The sequence below is a fragment of the Martes martes genome (assembly GCF_963455335.1).
Source record: "Martes martes genome assembly, chromosome: 8".
NCBI classification, from domain to species: Eukaryota; Metazoa; Chordata; class Mammalia; order Carnivora; family Mustelidae; genus Martes; species Martes martes.
Window position 1 is genome coordinate 8,396,979 of NC_137895.1, and position 18,863 is coordinate 8,415,841.

An 18,863-nucleotide genomic window follows, 5' to 3' on the forward strand; every position below is an offset into this window, starting at 1 on the left:
CTTTGCTAGACGTAGATCAAATTTACCTTCAGAAGAGAGGACCAGAAGTTTGCTTACTTGCTCATGATCAAGTGTGCATGTGAAACAGACTAGGCTAGCTGGACAACATGCCTGAAAAAACAGAGCGAACTATGAACTACAGGCTGTGCTGCTGTAGAAAACAAGAGTCTGATTCAACATAATTTTTTCTTAAGAGAGAGGGAAAGCAGGGAGAGGAGGGGAGGGGCTGAGGGAAAAGGAGAATCTTTTTTTTTTTTTTTTTAAAGATTTTATTTATTTATTTGGCAGAGAGAGAGAGATCACAAGTAGACAGAGAGGCAGGCAGAGAGAGAAGGGGAAGCAGGCTCCCTGCTGAGCAGAGAGCCCCATGCGGGGCTCGATCCCAGGACCCTGAGATCATGACCTGAGCCGAAGGCAGAGGCTTTAACCCACTGAGCCACCCAGGTGCCCCGGAAAAGGAGAATCTTAAGCAGGCTCCACACCCAGCACTGAGCCTCATGTGGGGCTCGATCTCACAACCCTGAGATCACGACCTGAACCAAAATCAACAAGAGTCAGATGCTTAACCAGCTGAGCCACCCAGGCACCCCAACATGATTTACTTCTGCTTTGTAAACCTTGAGAATTTGAAGGCACCATGCAAGGAAAAAAAGCGCCATATCAATTTAAGGCAACGGGTAAAAGGTAAAATAAGGCATCAGAATAACATTTTCCAAGACTCGGCAATAAAAGTTAATGAAGCCAACGACTTCTTGTTTAATTTTTTCCAACGCTACAGACATAATTCTGCTTTCACCTTCATTACACTTTCATATGGTTTCAGCAGGGGATATACCTCCTCTTCTAAGAATCTCTGCACCTGCCAAAAAGGAAAGCAAATGTAAGACAAAAGAAAATGTCAAGATGTAAATTTGATAACGCTTTTTTCAATGTCCGTTTATATCACTGAGAAATAATTTGATAAAGCTCTTACTCCACCACTGAACTTCCATTTTTCTCAACCACCTGTCAGAAATCTGGCCCTAGACCGAGGCAGCTCAACCCACCCGGCCCCCATGTGCGTCCCCACAAAGCAGACCAGCCTGTTCTTTCCGTTGGTCTCCCCATTGCCCCCCCCAGTTCCCCAAGCTAAAATCATCACTGCTTCTTTCCTCCTCATTCAACCAGCTGCCAAATGACTAACTTCCTAACCGGCCCTGCAATCTCTCCCCTTATCTGTATCTACCACCACCACCTTGGCTCAACGCCCTCGTCATCTACTGCGTGGCCGCCTGTGGAAGCTTCCTTGCTGGTCTCCTGCCTCCAGTCTGTCTTCCAACTTGAAAGCCTGTAACTATTTCTGGGCACCTGCTGCTCCAGCAACACTCAAATGATTGTAGTTTCTCTCCCACGTTGAACTATGTCATATGCCAGTTCCTACTTGTCCCTAAGATTCAACTCAGATGTCAAGTCTTCCAGGAAGCCTTTCCGGACCTCTCCTATTTTCGAGCTGTTCTATTTCTCCTTTGTGATCCCAAAGGATGTGCTTCCCGCAAATCCTGTAGGCACGCCTCAGTGTTATAATGACCTCTTTATAAGACTTCCCCACCAAGTTTTGACCCCCGGAATGAAGCACAGTATCCGAATGCATACTCAGCACCTAGTCCACACTCATACATCTTTTTGAATTAGCTCTTGTAGTCTCTAAAAGACCAAGAGGGAAAATGATATTTACTGAATACTTACTATGCACTAAGCACTGTGCTAGGCCTTTTAATCCATGTAACCACCAGCCTGTGAGATATGTATCCTTATCCTGTCAGCCAGTGAAAGCCAGAAGTCAGGAACGAACCTGACGGATCTGCCTGAAGGTAAAACCCAAACTTTGTCCATTATACCACATGCTCCAGACCAGAATTCAGAGAAATCACAGGGAGAAATACTTAAGATAGTTCAAAACAACCAAATCATCACATTAGCCTGCTCTGAATGCTTTCTGACTAGCCTCATTCTCATCATACCTCTTATAAAAGTAGAAACATTGAAGACAGTATTCTAGGTTCTGTAGCCCAGCAGTGTAAAAAGAGGGCATCTGGGGGGCACGTGGATGGCTTGGTTAAGCATCCAACTCTTGATTTGAGTTCAGATCATGATTTCAGGGTCGTGAGATCACGCCCTGTGTTGGGCTTCATGCTGGGTGTGGAGCCTAAGACGTTCCCTCTTCCTCTGCCCCTCCCCCAGCGCCCTAGCCCCCACTTGCACAGGCTCTTTCAAAAAATAAATAAATAAATAAAAACTTTTGGGCGCCTGGGTGGCTCAGTTGGTTGAGCAACTGCCTTCGGCTCAGGTCATGGTCCCGGAGTCCTGGGATTGAGTCCCACATCGGGCTCGCAGCTCCATGGGGAGTCTGCTTCTCCCTCTGACCTCCCCTCTCATGCTCTCTCTCACTCTGTCTCTCTCTCTCTCTCTCAAAATAAATAAATAAAAATCTTTAAAAAAATAAAAAATAAAAACTTTTTAAAAAGAGGGCATTTGGGGAGGCTTACAGCGCTATGGAAGTGTTCCGGTGTTTACCTGTTGGGATGCACGACCTGTAAACGAAGAAGGATCCAGTAGATGGTCCAACTGGGAGTGAATGGGACTGAAGTAGGCATCGGCCTGGATTCGCTCTATGAGGTCATTGTCACCCCCTTCCTGCTTGACCACAGCAGCTGCCTGCTGGGAAAGCACTCTGATTTTCTCATGGCAGTCCTGGGGAGACAGTGAGGTATTGTTGGCTCATTTACTAAGAGGGCATCTGAACATCTTAAGAAGTCATCCAACATCACATCCATGCTGTCTGTGGCTGGTACACAAAGCCCTTCTAGGCTGAGGTGGTTCCCCTCATAGTCTGACTCCAAGATCTTGACCCTTATCCTAGGCTGAACCTGAAGTAAATGCCCAACTTGCACTCCCTCCTCTAAAGCCTCACGAACTGTGTGCTCTTCTGTCCTGCCCACTCCCCACCATTTCCTGTTTGGAAATTCAGACCTAACTCCTTCACTAGGAGTGGACCTTTTCCACAGGTGACTAAGTGATTCACTTTTAACAACCCAAGTTCACCACAATCACTTTCCAGAGACAAGCCTGTTCTATGGCAGAATACGGTTACTGCTCTGTACCACTACCAGAAATGTTTTCAATCTCCTTAAGGGAGAACAGGACTAAAGGTGCACTTTCCACTCAGCCAGAACCAAAAGGGATCAACAAACCTGGCGGTTGCCCCCAGCTTTCACCATGGCCATGATGATGTTCTCTGTGGCCATGAAAGGCAGCTCTTGCCGAATGCGTCGTTCAATTACCTAGAAGAATGAATGCAGGCCTAAGATGGCTCAAAGCTACAAAGTCGCACACACACAGTAAGAGATCCAAGTGACCAGCAAAACACACACAAGGACGTGAACTATCGTTATTTGTGAAGACAGAGAGTAGAATGGATCATTTTCATCAATACTGTATTTTTCAGTTTTGTTTCTAATCCAAAGTATTATTATTAATATTTATTAACATATAATATATTATTTATTTCAGGGGTACAGGTCTGTGATTCACCAGTCTTACACAGTTCACAGCGCTCGCCACTTCACCTACCCTCCCCAATGTCCATCGCCCAGCCACCCCATCCTTCCCATCCCTGCTACCCTCCTCGAAGTTATTATTCTGATTTTTTAAAGGAATACTGATTTAAATAAATTTTTAAAAATTGCTTCATTGGAAAGATTTCTGAAACTGGAACTTTGTTGAAATTTCTATGCCCAACCTGAAGAGCCAAGTATGTAACGGAAACGAACCCATCTGCCTCAGGTACTTAAAAACAGGCAAAGGAAATCGTCTGCTCTGCCAGTCACGCCACAGCTGATGATTCATGCTCATCAACAGTGTAAGCCAAAGGAGTTCCTTTTCTCTCTTCTATAAACATGTCTGTGGATCCCAGGGTTAGTTCTCTAGAGTTTACGTCATAACCTTTGGAATGTGCTCAGGTTGGACCAGGATGCAGCTCCCCAAACATTTCACTCCAGAGCAGGAAGAGATTACACTCCCCCTCCCACAATTCAACCCCCACCCCCCGCCAAACATTTTGCTGTTTAATGGAGGCTTCTTACTTTAGGGTACACCACCAATCCTTCAGAAATGTTCTGCAGCGTATTCAGTATCGTATCTGCAGTGAGAAATGCCTCAGCCAAACAGATACGTCTGGAAAACAAACAGCCAATTCAGTTATCTCTTTAAACAAATACTAACTTGAGTGAAACGTAGGGTGTGTCCCAAGAAGCTGCCTCACTGACTTGTCACGCCACATGTACTACTTGGACAACTTCGTTTAATCTCGTGACTTCAGCTACCCCATATATCCTGATGACCCTGCAATCTATCGCCCCTTGTCCAGGCCACCTGCTTCCATGCCAATCAGACACCCCACTGGAGAGCTCCACCTGGTGGATCTGTAGGCACCTCAAACCCCGAACTGCACTCAGCCACTTTTCCACTGCTTCCTGCTCACATGTCACACCCACTCTTCTTCTCCCTGTGGCTCCTGCTCAGTAAATGGCACTAGCACCGCACCATGATCTTAATTCTCACTCCTCTGCCACCAAGGTCAGCCAATCTGCCCCCGATTTTGGACCCATACCCTTCTCCTCTCTGATCACACAGCCACTGTGCCAGTGTGCACGTGGATTTTTTTAAAGTAGTCTCCTAACGTGTTCTGACCAGATCCATGTCCCCTTACATCCGATTCTCCAAACTGTTACAGGGTGTTTGAGCGGGCACATCTGATTAGGTCACACCTTGGTGAGAAGTATGCAACGGCTGACTTCTGAATGAGCTCACACGTTTTATTTCCATCAATGTCTTATTCCCTGGATTACACACAGATCCCAGAGAGTTAGCTTTAACTATGTATTTTTTTTTTTTTCAGATCCTAGTACAATGCAAGCAAACCAGAGTCATGTGAAACTACTTTAAAAAAGTACAGTATGGGGCGCCTGACTGCCTCAGTTGTTGAAGCGTCTGCCTTTGGCTCAGGTCATGATCCCAGGGTCCTTGGATCGAGCCCTGAGTCGGACCCTTGCTCAGCAGGGAGCCTGCTTCTCCCTCTGCCCCTCCATCTGCTTGTGCTCTCTCACTTTCCCTCAAATACATAAATAAAATCTCAAAAAAAAGTCTGTATTTCTTGAGTCTTAGAACATCACCTCCTTTGTGAAGCCTTCCCTGACTCCTCCACCACTACTCCCCCATCTTAGCTCCCACAGAGATTATCTTGTACACACACGATCCTAACATGCATCACACTGTTCTGTGTTCTTGCCTCCCTGCTAGACCCTTTCAGGATCTGTGGGGACAAGGAGACCCCTCCAGGCTCTGTGGCGACACGGAGAAAATGCACAGATGCTCAAAACATCCTTCAGGCTCCTCTGCTGGTCCTTCCCCCAACTTGCTGTACACGGCACCCCCCCTTCTACTGACCGATTGGCACTATCATCCAGCGTGCGCTCAAACCACTGCACAGATGCCGTCTGCAGTGGGTCCATGATAAGGGTCATCAGGTGACGGGCAAGGCTGCAGCACCGCTCTGAGCGCATAGGGTTCCGCTTGTATGGCATCGCACTTGAGCCTGCCACGTACAAGGAGAAGCAAAGTCAGAGACTTCAGAGGACAGCGAGTGCCCGAGCACACTGCTGGGTGAGCTATTAACACATGCCCACCGGCCGCCCAGCATCTCTGCGGCGCTCCCACATCTTCCCAGGATACTCACCAATCTGCTGTTTTTCGAAGGGTTCCTCCATCTCCTTGAGGTTTGCCAGGAGTCGTATGTCGGTACAAATCTGGGGGGAAAGGGCCACGGGCATCGTCCCACACTGCTGGTGCGCAGGACTCTGGGAGCAGGGGCTAGACTGATGAAGGAGGTGAGCACGACCTCTCCAAGAGCTCCTGGAGAAGATCTCGCTCAGACTCCTGGCTCCCGAGGAGCACGGATCGCAAGGAAGGGAGCACGCAAACACGGTGTGGACCGCTGCCGAACAACAGCAAGACAGACAAGGCAAGACGAGCTTTAATGAGAACGCTGGAGCTGGTCCCGTCTTGCAACACACCTTAATTTAAGAGCTGTCACCTGCAGACCCCAGAGAGTGAAAATGAAGTTTGACATCTCTTGAGAGGTAATTCTAGACAGAAGTCTGAGGCCAATTCCATCTCTCTGTGGTGTGCAAAGCTCTCAGCCCCACTCCCACAAACTGCCTCTACCACTCACCTTGTGCACAGATGCCCCCAAGCTAGCCAGCACAGACAGCACCTCAATATCCAGTTTCCGTGTGTAGGTCTGCCCTGTGATGATGAAAGCCCTAGAAATAAATGGAAAAGAATCATAAGTGAAATATTCCAGGAGCACCTGGCTGGCTCAGTGGGCAGAGCATGCAACTCTTGATCTCAGGGTTGTTTTTCGAGCCCCACACTGGGTGTGGAGGTTACTTACAAATAAAATCTGGGGGAAAAAAGTGTTTTTTCAAAATGTGACTGTTTCAAACAAATGAGCAAAAACAGACTTTAAGCCAAAGCTTGGTCTCACTGGTATACTAAGTCCTACTGAGCCCCCACGACCTCTCTGATAATATGCTTCTGAAACAAACTGTTCTTCCACCCTTTTTCCTAACACACAGGCCGAGGAGGAAGTGTGGGCCTGGGGTACCCGTGTCTTGTCATAACCTGATGGAAATGCGTGGAACGAGCAGCCATGGTGAAGCCTGGGGGCCCTCAGTGGAAATGGTCAGATTTAGATGAACCCACAGGAGGACCTCAATGTGGGTGAGACTATTCTAAAAATCTCAGAAGTAAACACGTTCCTTTTTCCTTATAGACTATAAAAAAGTAGAATCTAGACTATAAGAAAATAAAAACCCAGGCCAGAGATAAAAGGAAATGGGCAGAAGAACGAAGGAAGAAAAAATTAGGGTCAAATCAAGAGGTACACTGAACACAGGCCCTTCACCACTTAACAGGGAATAGGGAAGCCAACACTTTTCCCATTTACCTACCTTTTAAATCCTGCCTTTTCTGTCACCATCTTGTCAAGCTGCTCTACCTTGGAAGAAAAAGACCTCCCTGTAGAAATCCAGCTGTGACCAGTATGAGAACATCTCAACATCCTGCCCAGGTTTCAACCCTTGGTACTCCTTCTGGTCCAAAGACTCCACTCATCCCAAGATCAATCCTCCTCTCATCCTGGAGGTCAGCTTTGTTTCTGGTGTTCTCACCACTGAGTTTCCATGTCCCCCAGTTGCTCTCAGAATACCTTCTGGTCATCTCCCTCGAAGAGCTGCAGGAAGCTGGCCTGAGTGCCAGTGGTGCCCTTCACTCCCCGAAAGCGCAGGTCATCTCGGACCCGCTTCAAGTTCTGGAGATCCATGCAAAGGTCCTGAATCCAAAGACAGCAACGTTTCCCAACTGTGGTCAGCTGAGCAGGCCTGAAAATGACCCAAGAAGGACATACAGAAGTCTCAAACCAAGGACTTACTTCATAAAAGCTTCATTCCTTTTTTGAACAATTACTGCTATCCCTGGAAAGAGTAAGAAAGGAAGAGATAGAGAAAACGGTGTAGACAAAACCAGAGCTAAGAAGTTTGAGTAAATAAGGTTAAGGAAATTCAATGTCATTTATAAATATTCAATGATTATGTAACTAAAGGTCTTCTAACATAGTTCTTTATCATCAAGAGGCAATAGAAGGGCAGGCACAATGTCTGTTTTGTTTGTTCCCAGACTTTGGCAAGTCAAGTAGACTCATGTAACAAACACTTGCCAAATATCCAATGTGTTCTTGGTTTTGAAAATACAGCAAACAACATAAAAAACGTTCCTGTCCAATGGAGCTCACACTGTGGTATAAACAAGCAAACAAAGTAACTACTGATTTTTGGTCAGAAATGTGAAAACATAAAATAAGGAGGACATTGGAGAATGCTACTCTAGACTGTCAACAAAGGCAGGCCTCTGTGAGACAAGGTCTGATGAGGAGCTAGCCATGCTGTGGAGAACAGCCCTGAAACACATATAACCAACGGACTCTAATGTAACAGCTGAGGGCTTTGCTCCCCATCCTAAGTCTAAATCAGTCTAAGGCTGGAGTTCTAATAGATGGTCTAGCTCATCCCAGATGGATTTTTTCTTCCAACCATCAGGCTGATGACATGAACAGCTGGCACCATGAAGGCAAACCATGAGCCACAGTATGTCCCCCATTAATCTCACGGTGTTTTCTAGCTAACTCTCGCTAGCAGATTATTGCTACAAGGAAAAACGGATGGCTTTGCTTGGATCTGTTCATGGCAGCATTGCGCATCACAGCCACAAAGTAGAAACAACTCAAATGTCTATCAGTGGAAGAATGGACAAACAAAATCTGGTATAGCCACCACTTCGGCTACAAAGAGAGACAAAGCACTCTACATGCTACAATACGGATGAGCCCTGAAAACATTAAGCGAACAAAGCCAGTCATAATAAGAGGAATACTGCGTGACTCTATTTAAATAAAACATCCAGAAGCAGGAGATCCATAGACAGAAAAATAGATCGTGACTGCCAGGGGATAGTTAAGGGGGGTAATAGGAGTGACTGCTAAGTGGGTATGGGTTTTTTTGAGCGGTGATACAAATATTCTGAAATTATGTACTGGTGACTATGTAATTCTGTAAATGCACTAAAAAACACACATTAGGGGCGCCTGGGCGGCTCCATCAGTTGGGCATCCAACTCTTGATTTCGGCTCAGGTCGTGATCTCAGGTCATGGGATTAAGCCCTGCATCAGGCTCTGTGCTCAGCAGGGAGTCTGTTTGAGAGTGTCTCTCCCATTCCCTCTGCACCTCCCCTGGCTCATGCTCTTTCTCTAAAATCAATAAATCTTTAAAAAAAAAAACCCACATAATTAATTGCAGACTTAAAAAGGGTGAATTTTATCTCAATAAAGCTGCTTCCTGGGGTGCCTGGGTGGCTCAGTGGGTTAAAGCCTCTGCCTTCGGCTCAGGTCATGATCCCAGGGTCCTGGGATCAAGCCCTGCATCAGGCTCTCTGCTCGGCAGGGAGTCTGCTTCCTCCTCTCTCTCTGCCTGCCTCTCTGCCTACTTGTGATCTCTGTCAAATAAATAAATAAAATCTTTAAAAAAAATAAAGCTGCTTCACTTTCCCCCCTTTTTAAAAATCTATTTATTTGAGAGGAAGGGAAGAGAGAGCAGGGAGCCCAATGCAGGGCTGGCTCCCAGGACCCTGACATCATGACCTAAACCAAAACCAAGTCAGCCGCTTAACTGACTGAGCCACCCAGGCACCCCCCACTTTTTATTTTTTTAAAGATTTTTATGTATTTATTTGACAGACAGAGATCACAAGTTGGCAAAGAGGGAGGCAGAGAGAGAGGCGGAAGCAGGCTCACCACTGAGCAGAGAGCCCAATGTGGGGCTCAATCCCAGGACCCTGAGATCATGACCTGAGCTGAAGGCAGAGGCTTTAACCCACTGGGCCACTCAGGCGCCCCACTCCTCCCCTTTTAAGTAGGCTTCATGTGCAACATGGGGCTTTAACTCACAACCCTGAGATCGAGAGTCACGTGCTCGACTGACTGAGCTGGCCAGGTGCCCCAGAGCTGCTGCGTTGTAAGTGCAGGAACTGACCTACGCACCAGCACTTTTATGAGCGCCTAATGCTGCTAACTGGGGCAGCAGGTGCCCTCATCACACTCCGCGCACAGGAACACCGGGATGCACGCGTTCTCGGACACTCTCCACTACTCACAGGAGCAGAAGAGGAGCTGCAAGTCAGGTAAAGCCCAGGAGCCGACAGAAGGCCAAGTTCGTCATGGCCACCCCACATACTACACACGGACTCCTCATGACAATTCCCTCAGCTTTCTGCTACCGAGAAATGCAGACCTGAACTTCGAAAAGATTAAACTCAACAGCCTCTCCTAAGTTATAAGAGATGATATCCTTGTTGCCACTGGATACCCCACCAAAATGTAAGGCAAATGCTAACACGCCACTACTGGAATGTCATCATTAGAAGTTCGCTACTAGCATTCCAAAAATGACATTGTCTGCTTCTGAAAAGGATTTTAGTTGATAATCATAAAAATATGTGCACGCTTAAAAAAAAACAAAATATAGGGGGAAAATGTAATTATCCTATTATGCCACAAACGAGAAAAATCAGGATTTATATCTTGGTGTATTTTCTTCCAATCTTTATACAATTTATACACTGTCTTTATTCTACAACATTAACCTAAGCATATTTCCATGGTATTAGACTTACAAGCATCATTTTAATGGCTGTGTATTATTCTAGCCTATCAATATACTATATACTATACCTTGTTGAATTATTCTCTTATTCTGGACATTTAGATTATTTCCAATGCTTACTACCCAAACCAACAGTTTAACAAAGATCTTTGTTATGTACATAAGGCTTTTTGCATAATTTAGATTACTTCCTTGGGCTAGAGTCTTAAAAATGGAATTACTAAATCAAGGAGCATGAATATTTTCTACGGCTCTTGATCCAGATTTCCCAGTGTTCCCCCAATGAACTCTTAAGAATCTAGCTTTTATGGTAGGGACAAGGTTCATTCCTCATAAGCATCCCAAGTTATCTGCTGAACTATGTTTTGAGATTCTTCACCCCCAGGCTTCCATGGAGAAGGGAAACTGAAGAAAGAAATGAAAGCCAAATGCACACAAACTAGCCCAAGTCCCAAGAAGTAATCATATCACTTACTGGAAATGTGTGAAACCTAAGGTGGGAAGATCAGCTCGTTCCTTAGCAAAGTCAGCAAGCCGAGAGATCACTCTAGCAAGCTGTAAGAAAGACCACGTAGAGAAGAATGAGTTCACTGTGAGCTCGTTACATAATCAGGAGCTAAACTTTTAGACAATATAAAATTAGATCTCCAGCCTGTGGAAGGCAGAGGCATATCTTTTCATCTTTGTATCCCAAAGTGCCTTCATGAGTTCAAAGCAACCACTATTTGAAAATTGAGTTGACTGGGGCACCTGGGTGGCTCAGTGGGTTACAGCCTCTGCCTCCGGCTCGGGTCATGATCTCAGGGTCCTGGGATCGGGCCCCGCATCAGGCTCTCTGCTCAGCGGGGAGCCTGCTTCCTCCTCTCTCTCTGCCTGCCTCTCTGCCTACTTGCGATCTCTATCTGTCAAATAAATAAATAAAATCTTTAAAAAAAAAAGAAAATTGAGTTGACTACCTAGAGTCATGAACTTTTTCTGCACAATTTAAAGACCACTTATGTGCTCATGCAGAAAAAACAGGATAAAATCACAAATCTGACCCACATATTCCAACAACAAGCAGGTGGTTAACTTCCTTCATTTAAAAGGCTATGTTTTATTTTCATTATTTTTAAAAGATTTTACTTATCTGACAGAGAGAGACACAGTGAGAGAGGGAACATAATCAGAGGGAGCAGCAGAGGGAGAGGGAGAAGCAGGCTCGAGCTGAGCAGGAAGCCCACAGGGGGTTTGATCCCAGGACTCTTATGAGATCATGACCTGAGTCGAGGCAGATGCTTAACCCACTGAGCCACCCCAGTGCTCCTAAAAGGCTATGTTTTCTTTTCTTTATTTATTTATTTATTTATTTATTTATCTATTTATTTTATTTTTAAAGGCTATGTTTTAAAAAACATTTGCTTAGAACATTTTAACCCAAAGAGACAATTAGTTCTACAGATCAGATACAGGATCGTTCGCCTGAGTAAAAAACAACCTATTTACATTCACATTGTGTTGATTTATTTGAAAGTGGTGCCACGTCCTATCTTGGGGAAACCAGGGCTGACAGGAAACTGCTGCCAATTCCTTACCTTTGGCAAAAGGAGGTCAAATGCGTTTCTAAGAATAATCAGGTCCTGCAAAGGAAAATGCAGTGGTCTCACATTAAATAGCTTGGCCCAAACAATATTACATAACCCCTTTTAGCCCTCACAGCGGGGCTTCTCAGCTAGCCACCTAGCTCACTATTAGCTACCCTCGGTGTAAACCAGAAGATCCTAACAGAAGTTGTTCTTTTCAGGTTACTGTTTTAAAAGCACATCAACCTGGAGAGCAGTACTTCTGCGATCTCCAAGGAACAAAACCCTTATACCCCCAAAGGCCAGTGTACACGGTATCTAAAATGACTGGAAAATAGCCACGGGGCAAACTTCCATCCTGAATACTGTGAAGATGTCCAGGTCACCGAGCTCCCAAAGAGAAATGCCTGAGTCTCGGAGAAGCTTTCAGGGGGAACATTCCATTGGTTTCCCCTCCTTTGTCCACATCTACCACTGCTAACGACAACAAAAAGACACGAACCAGAATATCAAGGTTTAGGAAATTTGAAGCTGTCGGGAGGGAAATAGGAGATGCATTTCAGGCCAACTCACATGAGACAGTAACTGCTGAGCCCAACTACACACTGGGTACATGTAAAAAATAAAAAAATAAAGTATATTCCAAGTGAAGGGATTGTTGTTCTTCCATTACTTGAGTCACCAATTACACACAGATGCCTTTAATTACGTACCACTTGAGACTATGAGTATTTGGGGCAACTTAAAAATCAGTGGTTTCTTTCTGACTTGGAAGGAGTATCTGGAATGGAACTTCTGGTCCCCCCAGCAAAGTGTGATCCAGAGCACAGCTTTGGAGCCATTCTCCCCGGGCTTGTAACCTTTCTAGCGGTGTGACATGAGGCAAGTTCTTCAACCTAAGTGTCCTCATCCGTAGAGACAGGAATCATAAAGCCAGATCCAAAAGACTACTCATTCTGATCCCATTTATAGGACATTACCAGGAAAGGCAAAACTACAGAGAAAGAAAGCAGGTCAACAGTTGTTTGGGCTGGAGAACAGGAGTGCGGACTGACTGCCAACAGGCGTAAGAACTCCTTAGAGTGATGATGTGCCATAAAACCGGACTGCAGCAAAGGCTGAACTGTAACAATTTACTAAAACTCACTGAACTGCACATTTGAGATGGGGAAACTTATGGTATGTAAACTACACCTCAAGAAGCCGTCGAAAAATGGAGATGAAAGCACCTCTCTTATGGTTGTGAAGAATAAATGAAGTAAGACATATGAAGTGGTCAGAATACGGACAAGCGCCTAGTGAACTCTTAAGAAAACGTGGTATTACTTTTTCATGTTTGACGATAGGCTAGTCTGCCAATTAAGTGTTTTGTGAAAGAATCCTAATGCAAACCTTTCTTTTCCCCCCAGAAGTTACAACAAAGAGTTATAAAGGACTTTGGAAAGAAAACCCCTCTGGACAATTACCTTGCCACTAAAACACTAAGACCTTGACTTACATCCAGCCAACCAATGCATAAACTGTATTTGCCAGTCTTATATTATGGAAGTCATTAGGGGCTTATAATTATGACTGGAAGGATAACAAAAGCAGAAAATTCCCAAGTTTATGATACCCCTAAAGCTAATGATCTATGGAATCACTTCCTAAAATTAGACAAAAATCACATAAAATTCATAAATCCTAAGTGGAAACAAAACAGAGGCTCCTACTGTATTGTCTCCAACGTAGCAGGAGGTGGCGCCAAGATGGATTATGGCTGCAGCTTTTGGGCAGCAGTGGCCAAACGTGTGCACGTGAGCCATCACATCATGTCGCAACTGCTTCTCTTCCTCAGCTGCCATCTTGAAGTCGATGTTGTCCAGGTTTGACCTCATCTCCTGGATTTGTTCATCTGTGATAGGCAAACCCAATGTCTGCAGAACAGGCAAAACAAAATAAAATAACCGCAAATGTCACAACGACTTGAAGTGACACCGAGAAAAAAAAATGGTTCATCTTAGCATTTAGGCTCCACCTCCCAATTCTTAAATTCAAATTTGGGGTGGGTATCTGGGTGGCTCAGTTGGTTGAGCCATGCGGGCTCTTGATTTCAGCTCAGGTCATGACCTCAAGGTCTTGGGAGGGAGCCCTGCCACAGACTCCCTGCTCAGCGGGGTGTCTGCTTGTCTCCCTCTCCCTTTGGCCCCTACCCCTTCCTCTCTCACACATACTCTCTCGAAAATAAATCAATAAATCTTTAGAAAAAAATAAAAAAATTTGGGGCAACGAAAAGCACATGGGGAGGAGGGCATGTTTTCTTTTTCAAGATTTTATTTATTTATGGGGCACCTGGGTGGCTCTGTCAGTTAAGCTACTGCCTTCAGCTTAGGTCAGGATACCAGAGTCCGAGGATCAAGAACTGCATCCGGCTCCCTGCTTAGCAAGGGAGTCTACTTCTCTCCCTCCCTCTGCTCATGCTCATGCACATGCGCTTGCTCTCGCGCTCGCTCGCTCTCTCTTGCTCACTCTTTCAAAAACATAAAATCTTAAAAAAAAATTGTATTTATTTATGGGGGGAACATGCATACACACGGGGAGGGTCAGAGGGAGAAAGAATCCCAAGCTTAGGGGCACCTGGGTGGCCCAGTGGGTTAAAGCCTGTCTTCAGCTCAGGTCATGATCCCAGGGTCCTGGGATTGAGCCCTGCACCGGGCTCTCTGCTCAGAGGGGGGCCTGCTTCCCTAGCTCTCTCTCTCTGCCTCTCTGCCTACTTGTGATCTGTCAAATAAATAAATAAAATCTTAAAAAATAAAAAAAAGAATCCCAAGCAGACTTCCTGGAGTGGGAAGCACCACGCAAGGCTTGATCCCATACCCTGAGATCACCACCAAGCCAAAACCAGGTGTTAGATGCTTGACCAACTGAGCCACCCAGACTCCTTGGAGGGCATGATTTAAAAAAAAAAAAAAAAAAAAAAAAAAATTTTTTTAAAGATTTTATTTATTTGTCAGAGAGAGAGGGAGAGAGAGAGAGAGCGAGCACAGGCAGAGGCAGAGGGAGAAGCAGGCTCCCCGCCAAGCAAGGAGCCCGATGTGGGACTCGATCCCAGGACACTGGGATCATGACCTGAGCCGAAGGCAGCTGCTCAACCAACTGAGCCACCCAGGCGTCCCCCCAAAAATTTTATTTTTGAGAGAAAGAGAGAGCTTACGCCCTCCAGCAAGTGGGGGCGGGGGGCATAGGGAGAAGCAGACTCCCCAATGAGCCAGGACCCTGGGATCCTGACCTGAGTGGAAGAAAGACACTTAACCCACTGAGTCACCCAGGCACCCGAGGGCATGATTTTCTTAAATAATGTAAATTACATTCTAAGTAAATGCCAAAATACGTAACAATACATGCTGATCTTTGTTCTCTCTGCCTGGCTCACATGTTTTGGTCTTTGGGCTCAAATGTCATCTCCTCAAAGAGGTCTTTCCCAAGTCCAAAATGAAACATCCTTCTTATACGTCATTCAACTATCCCCCCCCCTTTTTTTAAGATTTTATTTATTTATTTGACAGACAGATCACAAGTAGGCAGAGAGGGAGGCAGAGAGAGAGGAGGAAGCAGGCTCCATACTGAGCAGAGAGCCTGATGCGGGGCTCGATCCCAGGACCCTGGGATCATGACCCGAGCTGAAGGCAGAGGCTTTAACCCACTGAGCCACCCAGGCGCCCCTCAACTACCCCTTTTACCTAAATTTATCTACAGCACTTAACACCACATGACACTTTTACAAATGCATTAGCCTGTCCCTCCCCCTAGAATGTATACTCCATAAGAGGAGAGTTTGTTGTCTTTATTGCTTACCCCTTAGTGCTTGGCCTGTAAGTGCCCAAAGTGAGGGATCCAGGCCAAAACTTTACATTTGACCCAGATGGATTTACTTAGAGAAATGAGAATTAAGAATGTTGCAAGTGGTTTTGCCAACAAATTACATACAGCAAACTCAGTAAAACTGAAAACCACTACAGGAAGTTATTGAGAAAATAAACACATAAACATCTTACATTCATTCATCACTGGAAAAACTGGGCTGGCGAAAAACAGCTTGCAGCCCACAGGCAGCTCAGAATCCTGTATTCAAGTGCTGAATACACAGACTGGTGAAATTCACTCAAACCTGTCTTGAAACTCTCAAGCCTTGACCCAGGGGAGGTTGGTGCATCGAAGGCATATCTTGTTTAAGACGGTAGCTACTTGCCAGATATGGCTATTTACATTTAAATTGATTGAAATTAAAAGGTAAAAATTCAGTTCCTCAGTCACACTAGCCAAATTTCGATAGCTCAGGTAGCCATAGGGGCCAAGCTTTATGACAACAGAGAATATCTCAGGTCTTCTCCCAAAGCAAAGCAGCAGGGGGCAGTGTGGCCGAACTGCTTCCTGCCCCCAAGCAACACATATTGTTGAAATTCATTCCCCACCCCTGCTTTTCTGCATTCCTCCGGATCTCTTATTCAATCTTCTTCTTAGCTACTAAAATTACTATGGAGTTTATGCTAATTTCGACACGCTAACATATTCCAAACTCAGATTATACCAGAAGTGTATGCATTTCAGGCAATGCGCTGACTCGGCAGAGGAAATGCATCATCTGAATCTGAAATCTGAATGCATATTCAGATGACTCTACATTTCAATTCCAGCTAGAAGACATTTCCTACTTATGGTGATCCTGGCGTTTTTGAATGCCACTGCCCTCATCTACATAATGGAGTATCATATGAAAGAGAAAAGAGTACATGCCAGTACATGATAAATCACAACACCCTATTAATGTCCTTTTCTACCCATTACTGTCATCTGAGCCAATAGTTGATGAAGTCTTTCTGTGCTCCATTCTGTCATCTGTCAAACATCTGTAAAATAGTACTTACCATACAGGATTGTTCTGAGGGTTAATGAGCCATTAATACGCAAGGTCTTAGGACAGTGCCTGGCACACAGTACACATAATAAATGTGTCTTCTATTATCATGTCACTTAATTTTCTTGAGCACAATGAAGGGGGAGTGGAAAATCTAGTGAGTTTTCTGCTTGGGGAGTTCCGCTATACCTTGGTCCCAGGCACGTGCTCAGATTGTTTCCAAATTTACTGATGCCCTTCGAGAAGGCACTGCCATCTTGCCTGTTGTGGCATTTTCCTCCGAAACTTTATAGCTCTCTGGATCACCTTCAGCTTCCTTCAACTCCTCTGGGAAGGCCTCTCTGGAGCTATTTCTGAAAGCGCTGAGGTGAACAGCTTTATATGCAGCTCTTAAAAAAAGACACCAGAAATCCCATCTAATAATCCCCTACCCCGATTCTTCCTCCTTAGAAAGGCAAAACGCAGCCGAGTGGACGGGAAATAGCGGCCTAGGAAATACGAATTTTGTAGTGACACTCCTGTCCCTAACTCCATCGAGGCACCGTGGAAGACAAAGTGGCTGAGTGCTCAGGCTCTGCACTGAACCCAAGTTAACATCCCGGTTCCGCTATTAATGGTTAGGAGCCAATAACGCGCTTGGCTATCACTGAGGCTTGATTTCGCCCATATCATGTGGCATTTCCACATATAACGTGGAAAAAGCACCACCTCGTTTGCGAAGTCTTTGCGAGTTAAACGGGAAAAGATGTGTGAAGAAATGAGAACAGCACACAAGCACGTAAGGAGCGCTCAGTGTCCGTGGTCAGCGGAGTATTCCAGCAGGAATGGCCAAGACAAATCCTTAAAACCACAGCGTGCACTTCTCGCCGCCGCCTCCGCGTCTCTAACCCTCCGTGAGTCTAAACTAGGGAGGCAACAGGTGTCGCTCCTGGGCCTCCTGCCCTGACCTTCCTCGGGCCATAGCGCCTCAGGAAAGGGACACTCGGCCGAAAATAGCGGGGCAGCTGCCCCCAGGGGCTAGGCCCGGCGCCGAGCCGCGCACGTGCCGGAGCGGGCCCGCCTCTCCCAGCCCGGCCCCTATCCCCGTGGCCCGTTACCTGCTCGGCCTCCGCCAGCCACAGCCAGAGCTGCCTCCAGGTCCGGAATTTGTACCTGTCGCTAAACACGAAGCACATCTCCGGGCTGGCGTAGCGGGAGGCAAGGGGCGAGCGGTAGCTGTCGTACCCGCAGGACGCCTGCGGCCCGCCGCGGTCGCCGCTCTCCGCCATCCCGACCGGGAGACCCTACTAGGTAAGGGAGGGCCAGCGAGGGCTGGAGCGGAAGTCCGGGGGCGGGACTTCCTCCATTCGGGGCGGGACCTCCTCCACGTGGTCCCGTCCCGGCGGGGTTCCGGGAGACGCCGGCGCGCGTGGTTGCCGGGCTTGGGCTGCTTGCCGGTGAGGTTTGGCGGGTGTCTCTTCGTGGACAAGGAACGTGATTAGCGTTTCACTGGTTGCTTAGCCACTCTGTGCCTCAGTGTCCCCATTTGAAAAAAGGTACACTAATACCTGCCTTTAAGACTACCGTGAGGGGCGCCTGGGTGGCTCAGAGGGTTAAAGCCTCTGCCTTCAACTCAGGTCGTGATCCCAGGGTCCTGGGATCGAGCCCCGCATCGGGCTCTCTGCTCAGCCCGGAGTCGGCTTCCTTCTCTCTCTCTCTGCCTGCTTCTCTGCCTACTTGTGATCTCTGTCTGTCAAATAAATAAATAAAAATCTTTAAAAAAAAAACCCTCTATGTGTTTTGCTATTATTTAAAAAAAATATTTATTTATTTTAGAGAGAATGAGAGAGAGCGCACGAGCAGGTGGAGGGACAAAGCGAATCTCAGGAAGACTCCCCGCGAAGCGCGAGCCGGATGGGGGGCTCGATCCGAGGACCCTGAGATCCGGACCTGACCCGAAATCAAGAGCCCACGCTCAACTGGCTGAGCCACGCAGATGCTCCTGTGTTGGCTGTTATTCATTATAGCCGCCGCCCAGCCCGGCTTCACTGCCACTGCCTGTCTGGCACCAGCGCAGTTCCGAGGAGAAATGATGACCAGGTGAAATCAGCATTTGT

The 18,863-nt window shown here is 46.3% G+C and overlaps 1 protein-coding gene across 1 annotated transcript; it reads right to left on the minus strand.

Moving 5' to 3' along the window:
- Positions 1-262: 262 nt before the first annotated feature.
- ADSL (adenylosuccinate lyase) lies at positions 263-18,093 on the minus strand. Its single transcript, XM_080810185.1, has 13 exons — positions 17,865-18,093; positions 13,586-13,789; positions 11,886-11,930; positions 10,787-10,866; positions 7,307-7,478; positions 7,050-7,096; positions 6,269-6,359; positions 5,774-5,843; positions 5,485-5,632; positions 4,122-4,212; positions 3,231-3,320; positions 2,554-2,730; positions 263-859 (listed from the first exon to the last, which is right to left on the minus strand). The coding sequence occupies exons 1-13, from the start codon at positions 18,033-18,035 to the stop codon at positions 773-775; spliced, it is 1,473 nt and encodes a 490-aa protein (XP_080666311.1). The 5' UTR covers positions 18,036-18,093; the 3' UTR covers positions 263-772.
- Positions 18,094-18,863: the final 770 nt, after the last annotated feature.